Below are 21,948 nucleotides of genomic sequence, written 5' to 3'. Positions count from 1 at the left end.
TTGTCAAGAATAGTCTCTCATGATTTTCTCCCAAGATCTTCCTGGGGACGGAGGTCAAGCTGATGGGCCTGTAGTTCCCCAGATCTCCTTTCCTCCCTTTCTTGAAGATAGGCACCACATTGGCCTCCTTCCAATAGGCACTTCGCCTGAGCACCATGAGTTCTCAAAGATCTGTGCCAGTGGCCAAGTTATGATGTTTGCCAGCTCCTTAAGTCCCTTAAGCTGGGGTGTAAGCTGTCCGAGACAGCTGACTTGAAGGTGTCCAGCTGCTCAAGGTGTTCCCTCACATGGTCAACATTAATGAAGGCCAACAGTTCTCCCTTGCCCTGGCTGTCCCATACTGTAGAAAGCAGCGCCGTCCCTTAGGGCTGGTGAAAAAAAAACAATGCAAAATACCCGTTGAGCAGGTTGGCTTTTTCCTGGGCATCGGTTATCAGTTGTCCCATATGGTTTAGCAGGGGTCCAATGTTACCCTTGCTTTTCCTCCATCTCCCCACATATCTAAAAAAGAACTTTTTATTATTCTTGATACATGCAGCCAGGTGGAGTTCAGTCGCAGCCTTGGCTTTCCTGGTTCACTCCCTACAGGTCCAGACCAGTGCAGAGTACTCTTCCTTTGGGGTGGATCCAGCCTTCCATCCTTTATAGGCCTTCCTTTTTAGACACAGGAGGTCCACTAGTTCCCTGCAGAGCCAAGGGGGCTGCTGTGCATTTTGCTGCCTTTTCTCCAAGACATGACAGACATTGCTTGTGAAGTTTAGGTTAGATATTGGGAAAAATCTCTCACATGATGAGGGTAGTAAAGTACTGGAACAGGCTACCCAGCGGGGTCATGGAATCTCCATTCTTAGAGGTTTTTAAGACCCAGGTAGACAAAGCTTTGGCTAGGATGATATAGTTGAAGATGGTCCTACTTTGAGCAGGAGGTTGGGCTAGATCAGTGTTTCCCAACCTTTCCCAGCCCAAGCCACACTTACATTAATACAAATTTTCTGCATCACACCTGTTAAGGCATTCCTCTTCCTCATACCTCATTCTGTGGCAAACCTGTTCATTTCTGATGGCACACTTTTGTGCCGCGGCAAACTGATTGGGAAACACTAGACTAGATGACCTCCTGAGGTCCCTTCCCACCCTAATTATCTATGATTTAAGGGGAAAATTGATGATGATCCATAAGCTTCTAGCAGAAACTGCCTTGTATAGCCAAGCATGTTTTATAAAAAGTATCCATTACAGCAAGACCTGTAACTCAGTCACCTTCGTTTCCAAGTGAGCACCCTAACAACCAAGCAAAAGAAATGTTCATTGTCTCTCTCTCTAACACACACACAATTTAATTTTTCAAAGCAAAGTTAAACAGTTTGAAGAGGCAAGATGAATAAAACCCAAATCCTGGTGGGTAATGCAGTCATCCGAGAGATGTGGGTCAAAATTTCCTCAGGTAGAGAAGTCGTCCATCTCCTTGGTGATCCTTTTTTTTCCCCAATGTCCTGGAATTAAGGCCGAGTGGCAGCACTACTTCCTCCTTCGGCTGAATACTGTGGAAGGTCAGATTCAGTGAATGTGCTCTAAGCAGGCCAACAGTAAAAGCCCCCCCTAAAGTCAAGACAAGCAAGTAATGTCTGAAGGCCAGATCCTGGCAGGATTCAGGCATTTGCCAAACTCCAAAATACTCAGCACTGGCCCAAAAGCAGACACTCAGGCAGTTTGGTAAATTTACTGGCACAAATTGAGGTGCCAATTGATTTTAAAGGGAAAGCACCAGGTAAGCAGAGGCTCTGCAGAGCTAGTGACATAAAAGTGACAGTGCTCTGGGAGTGTTTTATTTGGAGCAGCTTTGAGAGCCACTCTAATTGAAGTGCCTGGAGCAGCATATGTATCTGCATCCCATGCTGAAAAGTGGCAGTGGGGGTGCTTTCAACTAAAGCTTATTCAATGAGCTCTAGTTAAGTGCCCCTGCTGCCTTTTTCAGCACAAGAATGCTGATGCACATGACACTGGAGTCTGCTGGAGCACAGTAATTACCATACTCTAGCAGACTCAATTAACTGAATTTGTTCCAACACGCTGTAATTAAAGTATGTCACAGCAGCCTTGATGCATGTGTATAGGTACTATTAAGCCTTTTTCTGGATCTACACTTAGTGCTTCTCAGAGTTCTGCCTGTCCCCTTGTGTCTGTAGAAAACTTGTTGCTTAGGTCATTTTTCTCCTCTCCAGGTGATATTTTTTAGCACCAGTCATGAAAGATACTCCTACAGCAAAGACAGGTGTCCTCTGATCCAGCTTGGTGTTCCAAGAGCTCATTCAACTTGTATTTAATTGAATTAGATGCCTCTTTGAAAAACAAAGGGGTTTATGCAGTATCTCCCACCACTGTGGAAGGCAGATATCATGAACAGGTAAAAGAAACTGTTAGAAATATTATTAGGAATGCATAATGAATAGAGTGTTGTTAGGACTGCACAGTTTGCATCTCGTACCTGATAAGGAGAAACACCACCAAGGACATTCCTCCCCCCGCTTTTGGCCAATTTGCTAGTTTTTCTTATACTAAATCACTCTCTACCCCCACATTCCCCCTGACAATTCACATGCAGATTACAGAAGCTGGAATTCAACTGACTGTGTCCTTGAAAGGGGGGGGATTTCAACTCTTGGTGACCTAGAGAGCTTTCTGAGCGTGCATAATTAGCTGATGCATATATGCCTATACTTAAGTAGTTAACTATAATGCACATGCGACGGATGAAGTGACGTAATCACATGTATGTTTGTATGAACCGGAAATGAGCTGTAAGTGTTCCTGTTTCTGCACACGTGCCCAGGAGAGAGAGTATATAGTGCCTGCTGCGGGTTTCCTCGGGGGCGGAGCAATCTGAGACTTTCTGTCTCTGCTCTGACCCTATTTGCAAATACACCTTTTGTGCTGCTAATAGTGTGTGCCTGAGAATTATTATTTGCGAGTCTCCAAAAGAAACGAACCGCAATTTTTGCATCAAAACTATCAGAGAAACATTTATAGGTAATTCACTACTACCCTATTTGCCTCCATTTGGTATAAAAATTAAATAGCAACTAAAATGTTTCTTTAGGTCACACTTCCTCCTAGATCTTCCTAGCAGCTTGTCCAGCCCATGGTGTGTAATACAGTCATCTTAGTGCTTTATGTTGAATAAAAAAATCCTGGAATGCGCATGCCTTGCCATGCTCCTTTTCCCCAGGGATATCCCGAGGCAAACCTGCAGGGGTAGATATCAAGACTGCTGTACTACAGCTGTGCTATTAGGAAGTCCCTAAATTAGGAGTATTACTCATGCGGGGGGGGAGCTGACTTTATAGTCCTGCACGTTGTTAGGAAAGTGAACAGGACAGGTAGCATTTAACTTCCTTCTTCCTTATTTTTCCCATGCTCATTGCCTAAAGGGCTAATTATGTGGTTTTGACTACCCCTTACAGCAGAGGCAGGCAAGTAATTCAGGTGGAGGGCCACTTACCGAGTTTTGGCAAGCTGTCAAAGGCTGCATGGCCCTACCCCCAGTCACCATCTTGTGATCAGAAGTCCTGCCCCCTAAACCATGACATTTGCCACTAGAAATCCCTCCCCTTGCCCCCAGAAGTACTCCTTTCAGCAAGGGGTTTTCCCCATCTCAGAACCAGAAAAGTACAAAATTCTGTTCTAAAAAGCAAACATCTATTGATAGCTTAAAATGAAGTCTTATTCTTGTATATTGTAAAGGGTGGCATGGAGGGGGTGGGTATAGGTTTGTGGGGGGCCTGTGGATGTGTATTTGGATATGTGGGGTGAGAGTGGGAGAAGGGTGGCTGGGTCTGAGGGGTCTGCATGTATGGCAATACAAGAGGGGGTGTGGATGCACATGTATGGTGGGGTGTGCGCATGGGACTCACCTTATGAACATACACACTCTGTCCCTTCCTCCCTGCACCTCCCCCACCTTCTGCTTCTGGCCCCATGTTCCCACAGTCCAGCAATGCAGCCGGAAGCCATGTGGTGCTGGAGTAGCTGGCAGTGGGCAGGAAAGCAGGGAAATATCAGCTACAAGCAAGGGGGAGTGGCAGTGAGCTGGCACTTGGCACCACAGCAACAGCTGGGCACAAGCACGGGGCCTGTGCCACTGTCCTGCACCAGCTAGACAGGGTCCAGCACCAGTGGTGCTCCTGCCACCCCACTCTGGGCCTTACCAGTGCTGGCCCTGGGACACTGGCACAGGCCCCATGCTCCCGTGAGCCCACTCGCTACCATTCCCCTCCAGCCTGTAGCTGCCATTTCCCTGCTTTTCTGTCCACTGCCTGCCGTTCCACCACCACGTGGCTCCTGGCTGCATGGCATGACTGCAGGACTCAGCAAGAGCCAGGCCAGCCCTGAGGATTAGGGAGATTGCCCATGGTCCTCCCCCTGCCTCCCTCCCCAACCCCCTTGCATTTTTATCCAAATTTCCTTTTTTGGCAGAGGGAGGTGGGAACAGCCCAAGAAGCCCAGGCCAGAAACCTCTACTAGCCAGAGTCTTCCCGGGGGGGGGAGGCAGAGAATGGCCCATGGGCTGTATTTTGCCCACCCCTGCCTCACACTGTGCCCATGCTTTGCACATGTTACTCATTCCTGCCAACATGGGACTCCCCCTGCCCCCCAGGCTATGAACTTCCAGGCCCAGTTCTTACCCCTCTTGAGCTACAGACCCCTTGGACCCCTTGGTCTCCAGCTGTAATCCCCACTCTTTGGCCCTTTTTTCTGAACCCTGGCCCTTCTCAGCCAGATGAGACTCCTGGGCTCCCCTGGTCCTGCCAGTCTCCAGCTGTGGCCCTCCTCAGCCTTTGGTCCATCTCTGGGCCCTGATCCTGGTGCTAAACCAGTGAGATGTTTGGGCTTCTTGGCCCTGTTGGTATTTGCCCTTCCTGGTTTACAGACCTCTGGGCTCTCTGGCCTTGCTGACACTCGCCCCGTCCTGGGCCATAAATTTCTGGGATTTTGACCCCTTTCTCCCTTCTAGGCCAGCTGGAACCTCATTACCTCCCCTTAGTCCTTTCCACAAACCACCAGCGTTGCTTAACCCCAGCTCAGATGTTAACCAGGAGCCCTGCTGCAGAGGAGCTCCACTCTCCATGGCTCTCAAGGCTAGGCTGCCTGACCAGTCTACACCCTGGGTTTATATGATTCAAGCCCAGCTCTATTCTGGCCAGGTAACTCTTTAATTGGCCCTTGCCACCTGACAGGCATGCTAAGTGACCTACCATGGTATGATATTCATACACAGCTTGATTGAATGCAAGTGATGCTGGTTCGGGACTATGCCTTGAAGATGTTTATAGACAAACAGGGACAAGAACTCCCAGAGTAGGCAAGGAGCAAAGGGATATTCAGATGCTCAGCATGAGAACCAGATGAGGATGCACAGTTCAGGACATTCCCATGCAAATACTGTATTCCAGGGTCAAAGATAGGTGTAAGTGTTAAGTCTACCCAGCTGATTTGGGAGACCAGTTGGGAAGTATTAGGCAGTAGCCCTGTGTAAAGCGGCTAGTATTCACTTTGGATTCAGATTCAGCCGATTCGGGGAACAGCAATTTGATTTGGAGATTCGAATCATTGTCCCGATTCAATTCAGCCAAATCTGATTCGGAGATTTGGCAGCAGCCGAATCTCTGAAAATCGGCCAGGCCAGGCCCAGCCCAGCCCGGCCCATCCCCTGCCCTTCTCCCAGCCCCAGCTCCCAGCACTTGGAGGGAAAAAAAAGCCCCGGCTCAGCAGGTGTTGCCAGGCAGGGGGCGATCCCCGCTGTCCTCCACTGCCCCATGCTGTATAGGGGGACTCTGCATGAGCCCCCAACCCCCGCTCCCCTAGCCCCCCCAAGGACCAACTCTGACCCTTTAAGAAAAAGAAGAAAAAAACCTGAAGAAAACCCGGGACTCACTGCTACTGCTGGCAGGGGCAATCCCCACTTCCCCGCCACCATGTGAGGGCTCTACATGAGTCCCCCAAGCCCCGAGGCTGCACCAGGAGCAGTGAGTCCCAGGGCTTTTTTCCACTTTTTTTCTTCTAAAAGGACCAGAGCCCCAGCAGGTGAGGCAGCCGGGGAAAAACCAAGGAGCTCATGCAGAGCCCCGTATGCAGCATGGGCCAGTGGGGATCCCCCCCTGCCCAGCAGCACCCGTTGAGCACCAGGGCTTTTCTTTAAAGTACTGGGAACTGGGGTGGGCAGGGGGGGCTGGCAGGAGTCCCCCCATGGTCCCCAACCCTCTCCCCAACCCCCTTCCCCTGCCCCTAGTACTTACCAGCTCAGAGTGGCTGCAGCTCCCTGCAGCAGCCACCAGGAATTGTCCAAATCCAAGCTCTCCAAAGCTTCAGAATCAATTTGGACCTTTAAATTGGTCCCGATTCAATTCAGATTCAGAGGTTTGGCCACCAAATCAGGCTGAATCTCCTCCAAATTGAATCACCACCCGAAGCTTCACACAGCCCTATTAGGCACCCTGATGACTTAATCAGCCTCAACTGGGGCTGGCAGGCAACCTGTTTGTCTGGCCTGCCTAACAGGCTGTGGCTCCAGAGTTAAGGAGAAACCAAGCAATTGCATTATGTTCTTCACCTGTAATATTTTTCATCTGACACATCCCTGGTTCTGATTTCCAGATTGTACTTCATTATTCTCTGCTCTTGCCCAAGCTCAGGCTCCATTCCTGCCCGACTGTTCCCAGTATCTTGCACTCCCTAGCCACTTGTTTCTGGAACGATCTTGATCACAGTTTCTGAATCTCAGTCCTTGGCTTTGTTCCCACCTTTGATCTTGTGGTATCCATTTTACCCAACTATCTAAGCTCTGTTCCTGACAACAGGGCAAAATGCTACTAAGAACTGCCCAAAGCAGTCACACATTGAGAACATCATGTTCTCTATAGTGAGAACACAAGGACAAATGGACAGAACCTGTTTCTTAGCTCACTTCTCTCTTTTTGTTTTACTAGGTGTTATCCTTGGTGTGATGGGAAACCCATCTGCCTTGAAAGGCTATTGGCCTAAGTGCAATTGGTATTTTTTCATACCCTTTCTTCCTGATGTTGACCCACAGGGTACACAGCTTTACTGGAATGGTAGCCAACAAAAAACTCTGGCCTGGATGAGAAGCCATTTCTACATTTAGCTTTTGAAGCAGAATGTTTTACTATTGACTGGAAGGCGCAAACAGAGGCTGGAAGGGTGGCTCAGTGTGAATATACATGCTGGGTTAAGAGACCCTAATCGTCTTTATCACAGCCTCTCACTCTTTCTTACTGTTTCCTACAAGTAGTCTTTAAATCATAAACACTATAGAAATCATAGAAAAGTAGGGCTGAAAGAGACCTCCAGAGGTAGTCTAATGTCCTGTTCAAGACAAGATCATCCCTATCCAAAAATATCCTGTACAAGTACTTTTCAACCCAGGGGTGTGCAACCCCCAGCCCACAGTGCCATGTCTCGCAGCCCACGGATCTGAACATTTGGAAGCAGGAAAGTAGTGGCATCACTCCCCCACTGCCAAGTTTCCAGATCCATGGGGAGCCCCAAGGCCTGTGCATTGGATCCATCACCCAATCCCAGAGTTCAGGGTCAGGTGCGGGCAGCATCAGGCCCCAGGGTCCAATCCCAGAACTCAGGGGGCAGTGCCAGAAGCCAGGGCCCAGTCCTAGTGTGGGTGATCAGGAGGAGGTAGAGCCAGGTCCCTGGGATGCAATCCCAGTAGGAGGGAGCAGTTCTGGGCCACTGGGAACCAATCCTAGTGGGATGTGCTAGCACTGGGCCCCCAGAACCATTTCAAGGAGTGGTGCCAGGCTGTAGGGTCCTGTCCCAGCATGCAGGGGCCTGGAAAGGGGTGGTGCCAGGCCCCAGTACCCAGTCTGTGTGGGGGGTTGGGAGGGGGTGTGGAATCAGACCCCCTCAGGATCCCATCCTGGCAGGAAAGGTAGGCACCAGGTCCTGGGATCATTCCAGGGTGGGAGGGGGTGGTGCCAGGCCCCAGACCCTGGTGGTGGAGCATGGGACTCAATCTGCCCTGTAGACCAGCCCTACCCCACTCACCTGGCCCAAAAAGCCAAAAGGCTGAGCACCAGTGCACTAACCTATTCTTAAAAGCTACACAAACAATCCAGTTACACAGCTACCAAATGCGTTGTCCCAAAATACCAAGAACCCTCTAACCTGCCACAGGTAAACCAGACTGACAAGGACCTTAGCAGTGTCCTGCTGCTGCAAGGGAAGGAAATAGGTGTTAAAATGTACTTGAAAGATCCAAAGAAAAAAGGGCCATGCTCCCCACTACAGAGGAAGGCAAAGACCCCAACAGTCCCATGGAAATCTGACAGTGGGGTAAAATTCTGATTCCAAATATGCCAATGCGTCTGACCCTGAATGGGGGAGCAAGATCGTTCAACCAGAATCTGCAAGGTATTTTTAGTCCCAGCATTGGCATGTCCCAGTAAAAAGTTCCCAGCCTTGGCTGCAACCAACAGCCAATTCTTCTGTGGGGGGAACCCCAATTCCTCTAGCAACAGGAGAGGGAAAAAAAAAATTCCTTCCCAACCCCATATAGCAATCGGCATAGTCCCACCTTTTTTTTTTGTTTTGTTTTGGTTATTTCACCATTTTTCTAACCCCTATGGGAGCACAGGAGGCGTACACGTGCACTAAGGAAATCATCATCCAAAAATCCCAACCAGCCAATCAAATTGCAGTGTCAAACAATCAGCATCCCCACTTCAGACATCCCCTCACTGGTGCAGAGTAACCATTCCATGCAGTCCTTGGAGTGTCAGGCAAAGCATGGTAGCCTTACCTGGATGGGGCTCTAGCAGGCTCTCAAGTTCTTCTGTCATCAGCTGCTTCATAGAGAGATCAAATCCATTCTCCGAATCCTGATACTCTACCTCATTTTTTCCATGGCCACTGTCCTTTATACTCAGGCAATCAGCATCCAGCCCTACATTCCTGAAAGGAGATCAAAGGCCAGAACATTTATGTTACCCTGAGCCATGGACACCTTTCCATTTCCTCCCACTTCATTTCTTCATGGTTAGACACTTCCCAGCAAAATGGTCCTAGAGAAAGCCAGGGGAAAAATCTATCGTCTTAGCTGGACACAGAAGTATACATTTCATACAAGTCTTGGGTAGATGACCAAAGAATACAAATGATTCTACTTCCCTGCCATAGGGCATTATAAGATGCTTAGATTACAGGGCTCGGTCCTTGGGCCGGTGCTGTTCAACATCTTCATTAGCAACCTGGACGAGGGTGTGGAGAGCACCCTGTTCAAGTTCGCTGATGACACCAAGCTGTGGGGTAAAGTGAATACACCAGCAGGCAGGGACCGCATCCAGGCAGACCTGGATAGGTTGGAGAAGTGGGCGGATCTGAACAGGATGCGGTTCAACAAGGACAAGTGCAGGGTGCTGCACCTGGGGAGAGGGAACCAGCATTATGGTTATAGGTTAGGGGCTGACCCTCTTGGCAGCACAGAGGCAGAGAGGGATCTTGGAGTCAGGACTGACTCCAGGATGAACGTGAGTCGCCAATGCAATGAAGCAATAGGCAGAGCCAACCGCACCCTGTCCTGCATCAACAGGGGCATCACTAACAGGACCAGAGAGGTCTTGCTCCCCCTCTATGCGGAGCTGGTCAGGCCGCAGCTGGAGTACTGTGTCCAGTTCTGGGCGCTGCACTTCAAGAGGGACGTGGAGAACCTGGAGAGGGTCCAGAGGAGGGCCACTCGTATGGTTGAGGGCCTCCGTGGTCAGCCCTATGTGGAGAGGCTGAGGGACCTGAATCTCTTCAGTCTCCGCAACAGGAGACTGAGGGGGGATCTTGTGGCTGCCTACAACTTTATCAGGGGCCAGCAGCAGGGACTCGGGGAAAGTCTGTTCACCAGGACCCCCCTTGGAGTCACCAGGAACAATGGCCACAAGCTGAGGGAGGATAGAGGTTTAGGTTAGATATTAGGAAGAACTACTTCACTGTAAGGGTGGCCAGAACCTGGAATAGGCTCCCCAGACAGGTGGTGCTCTCACCTTCCCTGGAAATCTTCAAGAGGAGACTGGATAGGCACCCCAACCCCAATGCTCCTTCCTGCCCCTGGCAGGGGGTCGGACTAGATGATCTGCCTAGGTTCCTTCCGACTCATTGATTCTGTGATTCTATGATTACTATAGAGAGCATAGGGGTAATGGGAGGACAGGGTACTCTGAACAGTGCTGCACAGCCAGCTTCCATCTGCTTGTCTTGTCAGCACACAGCAATTATAGAAAGGAGCATCCTGACAAGGAACAGCTCTTAGTACACCCCTGTGCAGTGTTGCACTCTTGGAACAAAGGGCTCACTCACAGGCAGCTTCTTCAACAAGCTCAGAGGCCTGGCTGGGAGTTGCACAAGAACACCAGTATCTACATATGGCATACCTCACAAGGGCACCCTGGCACCTCCCTGTCCCCTACAGAGGAACCCCGGAATTCTAATCAGGCCATTGGAACAGCTTCCCCCAGAACCCAGCAAAGGGCAGAAGCCACACTGTCACAAACCTGGTTGGATGGCAAGTTGAACTATACACCCAGGATGCCAGCTGACCCACATGGTCAACAGCAGCCAATGCAGAATGGGGATGCTGCTGATAGAAGGTATCCATGGAAGGCACCCTATACAAGCCACTACAGCCTTACTTCCCTCCCCCCCACCCCCAACCCTGCTTCTCCACAAGCCAGTTAAGACCAAGGAACCTTATCCCCTTTATTATGGAAGAGGTTGCCCTTCATTCTCATCTCATAGCACATTAAAGACACCCTCTTCATGGCTATCTGGATCTGTGCCCTAGAACAGTTCAAGAGGCTTGCCTCTTCAGGGAGTGAAAAGGGAATCTCATCAGAAAGGTAAAGGGACATTTTTTCTTCTCTTAGGTCTCAACCTGAAAGACCTACTGCTGCCCTTCATCCTGCCAAAGGAATCCTAGTGATGAGTCATAGTGGTTATCTGCCATCTGCCCTAAGACACAGATTCCTTCCACTTAACATGCCAGGAAGAGAGGGGGAAAACCCCTCTCAGTGCAATACACATCTTCCCAAAACCTTACACTCCCCTGCTGTCCTGGAGCCCACAACTCAGAGGGCAACACAAGGTCAAGAGTTGCACACTCCCAGGGGTCCCTGCCATGACAACTCCAACAGAAGATTGCTCAGGGAAAGACAGTGCTGAAGTGCCTGCCATGCTCTCAAGCGTTAGCTGCAAGCAGTAACTTACCTTCACAGCCGGAACAGTCCTCACCTGGGTTCAAGAGGGTGGGAGAATCACACTGCAATTTAGAGGGACACAGCAAGGCAGGGGAAGGTGGGGAGGAGCACACCCTTCCCAAGACATGTTAATAAAACCTTTTTATTTCCCCAGCCCTGTACAGCACAGGTAGCCAACACCTGGAGCACCAGCTTACACAAAGGAAATTGTTCAGCAGAAAGATGCACCTAAGTTCTGTTGCACCTGCAGCTGCCTGGGTTCAAGCAGTTACCCATCGTCATGGATGCACAGACATCTAAGTTAAGCCCTGACTGGATAGGCAGCCCCATAGTCTGCTCCAGACTTTAAAGGAACCCTGCCTGCAGTCTTCCCAGTACCTGTGAGGTAGTGAAGAATGGGGGCAGGCCAGCTCCAAAAAGACAAGGAATGCCATAACTTGTAGGTCCACCAGGCCCCGCTTCCCCAGCAGGGTGCAGTTTTCTGTCATACCCAGGAAGGGAACCTCCTTCCCTCCCCATAGTCCCCATCCAGACTTCCAGATGGTGCTGAACAGCAGTTCAGCCAGTGTTGACCCCTCCAACTCCTGGCAACAGACTGCTGCCCTGTTGTTCAGGGACCCAGTCCTTAAAATACTACAATCCGGGAACACTGCCTGATGGGGATTGCAAGCAGCTGCCTTGCTGCTGCCAGGCCCCCTGTTAATAAACACATAGGGATCCTGTGAGATCCTACAGATGCTGACATGGGTCTTGTCCACAGCACCCAGGACTTGCAGGACATTGGTGATCCAGTGGAATTCCCATGATACAGAAGGTGGTGGCAGAATCAGCTGGAAAGAAAATGAAATCTGGGGTGAAGGGATAAGGATGTCTGGGAATCAAGTCATGGTCCATGGTCTGGAGAACCACCCACTGAAAGGAGACTAAAACCAGCATAGCTAAAGCCATGCTGACCTTACTGGCCATAGATAGGGTAAAATTTGTGTTGTGGGTGGTTTCCAAATTACCTCTCAGTAGGCTGCAGAGATAACGGAGTGTGCCAGTGAGGCAATAGTGCTGAATGCAGATTATGGGTCTGCATCAAGTGCCAAGAATGTGCCCAGCACCACCCAGCAGCTTCTATGGAAGGCTGGCCAGACTAGATTGCTGAGCCTTAGGGATCCCTTCCATTGAAGCTAGATGCTGGAGCTCCCCTGTGCACCGCAGTGCCACCTAATGGCCACCAGACTGATGTTTTGGCACATGGGGTACACCACCCTGAAGCCTCCCCCCAGCCGGTCTTCCTTCAAGATTCCAACTCTACTGTGTAGGCTATCTGTCCATCCACAGCCACCCTGAAGCTTTCTACCATCCTCCCAGTCTAGTCTGCCTAGATGCACCCTGACTATTAGTTATGTTCTTAACTAAGTCCTGCTTCCTCCTAGATCCCCCTCTAGTGTTTAATTTGTCCCTTACCTCAGTTCCTGCAGCCAATTTGAATGCCATAAACCTAACTTTGATTAGTGTCCCTGGGTACCCCTTACTCACCTCTCTCAATATTAGCTAGCAGGCTGGCTCCCATTTGGCTCCTTTTATGGAATCTTGGTGCAATCAAGTTCAGAAGCCATACCCAAGTCAGTGATAAGGTCTTTTTAGTGATGCTGTGAACATGACTTCGGGGTGTAGATGGCTAAGGTTCTAAAGAGAATAGTTCCAGGGCTTGTAGGGCAGCTATGCGCCTCCAGAGATGCAGTACAGCTCTACTGAGCATGTTCAGTGGATATGCAGCCAATATACATAGTATCACAATATAAAATTAACTAGTTGGTTATAAGTGAGACTCAGTTGGTAGGGGGGGGAGGAAAGACAGAGAAAAAGGCAATTATAATAGCATTTAAGTGCACAGTACCTTAAATGGCTTAAATGCTGGGGATAGTAGAAATTGAGCTACACTACTACCAAGCTGTGCTTATTTTGCTTCCAGTGTTGCTGTTTTTGTTGCTTCATACACACATCTCTACTTCCCACACATATTTTCTCCCTCATCTATTTCAGCCAAACACAGAAAGAGAACCTCCTCCTGAACAGTTCTTATAGGGCCATGGTAGGCAATGTGTATGAAGAGTTGGTTTTCTACTGATATATTCAAATCCTGTCCATGTATGGTGGCACTGCAAGCCCAAATGAGACTTTACCATGGAAAACTCAATCTGTTATGTCTGAAGGATGTCACCTCTTCTGACACTCAGGAAGCAGAGTAATACGTGTGCTAAGTAACCCCCAGCTGGTCATGATCACCCAAGTGGGCCTGGCTGCCTAGCTAATTCCAACTGGCCCTAGCTATCTGCAAGAACACATCTATGCAGTAGCCTTATACAGGTGCTCAACAGGACAGATTGATTAAGTTGTCTGGTGAAACCCCTGCTTCTGTCTTCTGACCCCCCTGGCTTATGACTCCAGTCTGAATCACTGCTGCTGACTTTTCAGGTGAGGAAGAATGAGGGGGAAGAATGACCCTCAGTCTTCTGTGCCCCTGGGAGGACAGAATAGCAGCAACCCATATAGATGATGGGTGGGCATCAAGCAAACAAGTGTGAAAAGCCACCCTGCCCACAGTTTCACTGCTCAGTTTTTCCAGCCACTCCCAAAGTATTATTATTATTATTAAATATGTGCAAAGGAGTCAGCTGGGAGCACAGCAATATATAGGGAAAGTTCTGATCCTGCCCCAAGTACTTTATAGTCCAATATAAAAAAACCCTAGAAATTCACAGAGAAGCATCGGGGGGGGTCTCTCCCTCACTCTCTCTGGATTTGTCTTCACAGTGCACAATGGTGCAATGGGGATAATGGTCCCTCTTTGTTCTTGACTGCCTCCACTAATACAACCTCTTCCCGTCCCATTTCCTGACAGCATAAGCTGATTCAAATACAGTAAAAGCCCTGTTGTCTGGCATTTTACTAACTGGAATACTTTATTAACCGGAATTTCCAGCTGGCTGGCTGGTTGGGGTGGGGGGAAGCTTGCATGCAGCAGTTGCGGCTGCCACCCTGCACTGCCGCTGCTCCGCATGCAGCCACTGCCATCCCTCTACCCTGTCTGAAAACACCTGCCCTCAGGTAACTGGAATATTTACATAACCAGCACCCCCCTTTCCCTACTCATGCCGTATAATAGGGCTTTTCCTGTATATACAGCATTTTGTCAACAGGTCACAGTACACTCTGAGCATACATCCAGACAGTTCGCACCCTTGTCCTCATCTACCTGAAAAGTTGAAGTGCTGTTTTGTTAATTAGTAGGATTCCTCATCTGTGTTCTAATACCTTATTACTTCCTAATGAACAAAATTCTTAGCTGCCAGTTAATTACAGACTTTATGGGAGAATGGAAGCTGAAAGGAGAGACATCAAGATTGGGGTGGGTCCTAGGAGTTATGCACAGCATGGAAGAGGCAGGCAAGATTCACTGGGAGCTGTAACAAGATCAACCCCCAGAGGAGACCTTGATGCCCCCCAATGGCCATGTGACTCCTGCCCCACTTTGGCTCCCTGGGTACCCTTCCTCTTTGCTTTCCTGCCACGCCTAATTAATTGATTATGAAAAGGGAAGTTGTCCTTGGATCCCTTGTCCATTTTTCACCTTCTCAGACCCTACTGGTCCCCAATTCTGTCCCTCAAATGGTAAGTGTGCCCACCTGGCCCATCCATGCCCCAGGGCACCTGTTGCCTTAAGATGGGGCGGACAATTATTTTGGGCAGAGGGACACTTACTGAGTTTTGGCAAGCCATCAAGGGCCACATGACAGGCAGCCAGGAGAAGATAAATATTAATTTTCTACTTTTTTTGTTTTTTAGGGGTCCCACAGGCTGGATAGAATGGCCTGGCAGGCCGCATCTGGCCTGTAGGCCGCATCTTGCCCGCGCCTGCCTTAACGGCTATTTATGGTTCCTTCTTCCCCTACAGCCAAGCCCATGCCTTGCTGATTTTACTTGTCACTTATGTGGGGCACTTTGCCCTCAAGCCAGTGTCAGGCTGCCTCTGACCCTTGGCACGCCTGACTTCAGGCTGCCTGTCTTACCTGTCCAGGCTCAGGCCTTTACCCTTCCTGGTTTCTGCCTGTCAGCATCCTGAGCCAGCTCCTGGGAGGGCTAAAAACATCCATGTGCCCCTTGGGCACTACTTCGGCTTACGCCCTTGCCCCTGGCAGGCACAAGCCCTCACATGCCCTCTGTGGCACCCTGTGGCTTCCAGAACTTCCCCAATAGCCACACCCAGTCTTTTGGTAAAGCTTAAACTAAAATTCAAGCATATTGGCTGTAATTAAAGGCACAGGCAGAAGTGACAATTTTTGCCCAATCCGGTCACAGAAAGCAGTTTATAGCCATGATCAAACAAGCACACAGCCACAGACAGCTTTAAAAATGGCTGATAAGGTGAAAATTGTATGAGGGGGTCAGATTTTTCACTTGATCAGATAAAGACATTTCAGAACAAAGTATCTTCTGTAACTTCTGCCTGTTCTGCCTCCCAGCCTCAAGCTGTTTCAGAATGGGAGGAGGGAAAAGGGAGCAGAAGGAGTAAGGTCTTGAGGGGTGGGGGGTTCAGACCCTGCCAGAGGGTGGGGCAAGTGTACTGGAGCCCCCATCCCCAAGATGGGGGAGGCTCCAATTCACCCACCCCACCCTCCAGGTAGAAGTGAGAATGCCCTGTTCCCTCCCCTGATTCTGAAAATTTGCAGACTTGCAGGGACAAAGCAGCCAGCAGCTAGATTTCCCTCCACCCTAAAACCAACAGTGAACTTCTGTTTGATCCAGGGGATCATTGTAACTCAGAGTGCTTCCTGTAAATTGTTCTCACTTACAGCAGGGAACTCTATTTCTGTCTGCACCCTTAAACTCTAAACCTACTGGCTGTATAACAAGCTCTCCTCATACTGGCTCATGCTTCCTTGCAAGCTATCAGCTCCTTACTTGCAGTTCCCAGGACAGCTGAGATATCAGTCAGGCACTCCCCTATAGCTACAGAGCTCTTCGCTGCTGCCTGCAGGATCAAACTACTTTCCCTAGCTCAAGGCAAATATGCCTCCTAAGCCCCGCCCCTTCTGGTCAAGTGACTCCCCAGCCACCCCTCCCAGGAGTTTCCAATTAAGGCTTGATGGCTAGTTTCCAGGGCATCTTACAAGTGCTACTCCGGATTCTTGGCACTGCTCTTGCTGCCCAAGCAGGGCTTTGCCCTACTGTCAGGTCACTAGGCCTGTGATAGGCACTCATAGCCTATGAGTCCCTAGCTGCCTATTCCCCTGCAGCAAGTCAAAAACATGCTATCTCCCCCGACCTGAGGACCTCCTCGTGGCTGCTTCTTCCTTAAAGGTTTGGGAAGGTCTGTCTCCCTGTTACAGAGCACAGGAAAAAAATGAGGCATGGAAGAGACAGGGAAGAGTTGTATCTTGCCTTGAAGAGAAGGAAATTGATTAGGTGGAAAAATGTAAGCCAACACTGCAACTGGGAACAGGTAAAGCATAAGCCAGGTATAGGAAGGGAGCCAAAGGAGACAAAAGTGCACCAAGGTCTTGACAGAGACATAAGAGCACAATGCTTGATATGGTAGCACCATGCAGCTATAACCTAGATAGGTCTGAACACAAGCTTTGGAACCAGAGTGCCTCGGTAGGCCTAATTAGTATCGGCAGAGCACTATGCATATGCAAATGTATTGCTGTCAGTTCTGGAGCTAAAACATGCATATCTTTGCATGTCACAATCTTGTGCTATACAGACATGCCTAAAGTGTCTTCCCTACCCATCTCCTCCTCCTTTCTCACCGTACAGCCTCTTGCTATGCTCCCTTTTCTCATTCCTCTTTTGAACCCATTCTCCTTGTTCTGAGTGCAGATGCTGCTGCAGGCTTTGGGAAGCAGCTACAAGCAAGAATGGCAGGGTCTGCTCTTCCCATTTCACTTCCATCCTTTGCTTCCCCTAAAATCCCTCTCCTGTAACACCTTCCTCCCCTTGTTTTCTCCTCCATAACTGTCTTGCTCCACCACATTCCACCAAGAGGAGGAGTACTGACCTGACTTCTCTGTACATAGGAACAATTTCAGAGAGTGAGGAAGGGCACCAGTTCTATTGTCAAGGGCAGTGCGTTCTTTGAGACCTTTGTCATAAATGTGGCTTCTCATATGGGAGGTCTTGGGGGTAAGTCCTTACTCCTCCTGACAGGCCTGGGAAAGAGACAGGCAGAGCCTAAAATGGTCTGTGAATAAGTCTTACCTGCTGTCATTCTTGGACGTATATTTATTTCCCCTGTGACTTGTTTTAGGCTGAAATTGGCCCTGGTGCAGCAGTGACAGCAGCTGAGAGATTTGCTGTAAGACAGGAAAAGCCTGTTGACTTCATGCAGTCACCAGTCAAGATGTTTCCAAACAGGATGTCCCTGCCATACTGTCTGGCATTTTATAGCATTTCCGTCTCTTGCAAATGGTTTGGCAGGCCCACTTGGACTTGTGCAGAGGGGGCGAGACAGTGAGCATCCCATCCGGATTCAGTCCTCAAGCTTCCCAGCATTTCCCTTTCTCTCCCCTCATAGCCCAGACTTTGTTTTTCTGAGTGTAGGAGAAGAGCATTCTCCCACTCTGACAGCCACTCCTTCCCCTTCCCAGCTCTGAAGCCTGACCCCACAGAAGTTTCCAGAATGTGCTCCTGTAAGGAAGAGGGATTTCAGTGGCCCACTAGCTACCTATGCCACTGAGCCCTAGATTGCTGGCAGAATTGGAAGTGAGCTGCAGGATGCTGAAACAAATTGTTTAAGATGAGAAAAAGCTGGCCCCAATACAATAGTAGCATAAGTGAGGGGAGACAAATAGGATAGTAGCCCCTGTCACTTTCTTTGTGGAGGGGTGCAAAAGCAGGCATTGCCGTAGCAGTGGCCGATTGCACTTCTGCAATTAACATGACAGGAACCAGTGCTGCCCCGGGCACCACACAACTGCCCTGGGCATGGAGCTGTGCTTCTATGCCTCTGGGTTTCAGCCTGGAAAATGGAAACATTTGCACAACTAGAATAGGTCACACTCTGTTTTCAGTAAGCCTTCGCTGTGCCCACAAATTTCACAAGTGCTATGTGAGAGAGGATTTGGCCCTTCATATATAACAAATATAAATGAGGCAGTTCCTACCTGAACAGGAGGTGATTCCATAACAAATTCTCCTGTGGAGTTCTGCTCTGAAAATGCTACCAGAGACAGCCGGACCAGGCTCCTTAGGAGGTGCTGATGGGGTTGAGCCTCTGAAAGCCCTGCATCTGGCTCAGAAAATTTTTGCTTACTCAGAGTCATGTCCAAAGGAGGATTAGTTGGCATCAAGAAGTCACAGTTCTGATTTCCCATAGACCCTGGCAGTGGCTTCACTAAGCTCTTGGTATAGGGTTTTGAAGCTTGAAAGCTTGAGTTCTTTTCTGATGAATGTCTCAGTTTATGGGAGTAGAGGGGCCTGCGCTGAATTGCAGGAAAATTGAAGGCATGTTTCTGTTCAGCTGGATCTTTCTGGTTCCCTTGGCTTCTAAGGGTTCTGTAAAGTGTTGGGGTTAAGTGAAATGCAGTCTGCTGTGAATCATTCCATGCAGTTTCCCTCACCAAAGCCTCTTTACAGGAGCAAGGTTGCTCAGCCTCACAATGCACATCTTGCCTATGTCTGAGCACAGGGATTAAATATATGTCTGTTTTCTGAATCTGTTTGTGGGGCTTCTTGAGCTGCTGCTCTCTGTGGGCATGTTCTGCTTCCCTGCAGTTGTAGGCCATATTCTCTTTCTTCTCTCTTTTACGTAAAGACACAATTAAGGCCAAAATAATAAGAAAAATGCCTAGCAAAACAATGAGGCAGATAGCAATAACCATGGATGGACTCAGCCTCCAAGACTCCTGGGCTAGGTTTTTCAGGTGGTCACGGTGATTTTTGAAAATTAAGAGCACAAGAGCTTCTACCTGCAGTGGTAAGTTCCCTTGATCATTCACTGAAATTCTTAGCTCTAATTCATTTCCAATGAGGCTGCTGATGTTGCTGCTGTTGATAAATACCTGCCCTGACAGTGGATCAAGGACAAATAGACCATCATCACTGCCACTCAGAATGTTATAATGGAGGTCACCGTTTAGGCCAGAGTCAGCATCACTGGCAACTATGGTGAAAAGCAAGTGAGTACTTGAATTGGGTTTCAGTATCATGCTGGTTACTGATGCCTTTGGGGGGCTGTGAGTCCCTTGGGATGTCCAAAGGCATCCAGTTTCTGCATTGACTAAAACAGTGATCTCTGCTCTGCCTTCTACCAGTGCTGGCTGTATGATCACTGGGGAATTATCATTCTTATCAAGCAAATGAACCCTGACAGAGACATTAGATGCCAGTTTGGGATAACCTCCATCTTCTGCTGTCACAAGGAATTCCAAACTGGTCATCTGCTCATGATCAAAAGCTCTCAGGGCAAAGATCTCACCGGTGTTAGAATCAACAGATACCAAATCTGAAACAAGGGAGTCCTGGATGCTATACGTTATTTTTCCATTTAAATCTAAGTCAGCATCATTGGCCCTGACAGTAACCAAAAATGAAGGAGTCATATTGTTCTCAGCAATGGAGATGTTGTATGTATGCCTTTCAAATAAAGGTGGGTTGTCATTAATATCACTGATGTAAATAGTGAGATACTTCCTCACAGCTAAGGAGGGGATCCCCTGGTCCTGAATCAGTAAAGTCAAGTTATATTCAGACCACCTCTCCCTGTCCAAGGTGGCATTGGTCAGCAGTATATAACTATATTTGTTAGTCCTTTTCAGTCTGAAATGCTCATATCCTTGACTAAGGTAGCAGTGTACCTGTCCATTGTTTCCTGAATCAGGATCACTTGTTGTCACCAAAGCAACAAAGCTGTCGTTAGGAAGAGCTTCAGATAACACTGGGACCCAGGAAGCCCATGTGATGTGGACATCTGGAGCATTGTCATTGACATCAAGGACCTTGATGAAGATCTTGCAGTGTGCTGGGGTAGGATTAGCTCCTAGATCCCTGGCCTGTACATCCACTTCATAGGTAGGAATTTTTTCAAAGTCCAATGGATGCCTCAAAACAATATTGCCTGTCCTGGCATCAATGTTGAACATATACAATACTTCCAGTGTAGTATGCTTACTTAATAAATATTCTATTTCTCCATTAGGACCCTGATCAGAGTCTGTGGCTGTAACTGTTATAAGAAGAGTCCCAGGCAAAGCATCTTCCCAGATTTCGACTGTCAAAGAACTCTCTGCAAAAACAGGACTGTTATCATTGGAGTCTAAAACAATGACCCTAACTAAGGTAGTACCTGATTTTGGTGGTTCTCCGTGATCAGCAGCAGTCAGTACAAGATCAAAACAAGAATGGAGTTCTCTGTCCACTTCTTTAACAATAACAAGTTCTGCACGTTTAGTTCCATCAGATCCAGAGATGATATCCAAAGCAAAGTGGTCACTGGGAGACAGTGAGTAAGAGAAGAGGGCATTGGTACTAATGTCTGGGTCTAGGGCTTGATCCAAAGGTATTCGTGTTTGTAAAGATGCACTTTCTGACATCTCTAGCTCCAATTCAGCCTTTGGAAATTGGGGCTCATGGTCATTGATATCTAAGACTTGAACCTCCACATGAATTAGAGCCAAGTGTTTAGCAGTTAATACAGTAAAAGAGACCAAGCATGGATCATTGTGCCTGCAAAGTTGCTCTCTGTCCAGCCGCCCTGCAGTGCTGAGCAAGCCATCTTCAGATCCAACATGAAAAGGGAATTCCTCAGGGAACTGAAGCAGTTGGAAGGTATCCACACTTCTCTCCCATAAACCAAAACACTCAAGTAAATTTCCTATCACTGTTCCATTTGGCACTTCTTCTAACACTTTGTATTTCACCCTGAATAGGGTCACAGCCTGGCAACCCACAGAGAGAAAAAAGTGCCACCACAATGCTGTAAATTGAAACATAAAGGGTGATAGCAAAACCATTCTTCTGAGAAAGACAGCTATGCTGCTGTTAGTCCCAGGACAGATGACTTTATCCTTGAATCTCTGTACCCCCAGTTTGAACTCAAAAAGCTTGTAAATCCTTTGTATTTTCAGTCAAAGGTAGTCCCACTTCTAGATCCCATAAGCACACGAATAGGATTAAAAATCCCACGAAAACCCAGCTACATTGAGAGGAAAAAAATCCTCCTTTTCTCTTCAGGCAAGAGGTCCAGCTGCTATCAGGACTGAAAACCCTTAGTGCAGAACAATGAGACAGGAATCTTTGCATATGCAGTTTAGTTCTGAGAATACAGATGGCTGCCTGTCAGGGCAGAGAAGTAGAATGGCTTCTGTTTCCTATGGAAACCCCACCTACAGGAAAAGGGAAGAATAATAATTCCAGTACAATGCCTTCCCAGGAGAGGTGGCTGTTTTGAGAGAAGCTGCTTCACATCTCTGGGAAAGGTTTGGAATTCATAAATTAAAAAAAAAAAACCAGAAAGAATCACTATGATCAAACATTTTACTTATCTGGCCATATCTGCAGAATGGTTGTTCAGATTAGGTATCTCCAGGGGGAAATACTTCAGACTTATCTAGCCGTGTCTCCAGAAGAGTGATTCAGACTGCTAAATTTCTACTGGGGCTGTAGGATCCATTCCTATCCTAGATTCAAG

The 21,948-nt window shown here is 48.4% G+C and overlaps 1 protein-coding gene across 3 annotated transcripts in view; it reads right to left on the bottom strand.

Annotated features, from left to right (window-relative positions):
• PCDH12 (protocadherin 12) overlaps positions 1-21,588 on the bottom strand; it is a 29,566-nt gene extending 7,978 nt beyond the window's left edge. The window contains exons 1-4 of one of the 3 annotated variants that reach the window (XM_090020492.1): positions 18,425-21,588; positions 17,520-17,614; positions 8,828-8,979; positions 1,379-1,541 (exon numbers count right to left, since the gene is read on the bottom strand). In XM_090020492.1, the coding sequence (XP_089876618.1) occupies positions 1,519-1,541; positions 8,828-8,979; positions 17,520-17,614; positions 18,425-21,271 (3,117 nt within the window). In that variant the 5' untranslated portion in view covers positions 21,272-21,588 and the 3' untranslated portion in view covers positions 1,379-1,518. Of the gene's footprint in view, positions 1-1,378; positions 1,542-8,827; positions 8,980-17,519; positions 17,615-18,424 lie in introns of those variants that run through there. The other 2 variants (XM_090020491.1, XM_090020493.1) reach the window with 2 other exon arrangements.
• Between the last annotated feature and the right edge of the window lie 360 nt (positions 21,589-21,948).

This window comes from Crocodylus siamensis, chromosome 10 (assembly GCF_052110815.1).
Source record: "Crocodylus siamensis isolate JL-2025a chromosome 10, ASM5211081v1, whole genome shotgun sequence".
Taxonomy (NCBI): domain Eukaryota; kingdom Metazoa; phylum Chordata; order Crocodylia; family Crocodylidae; genus Crocodylus; species Crocodylus siamensis.
The sequence above is the reverse complement of the archived record's forward strand: the minus strand, read 5'-3'. Positions and strand labels throughout refer to the sequence as shown.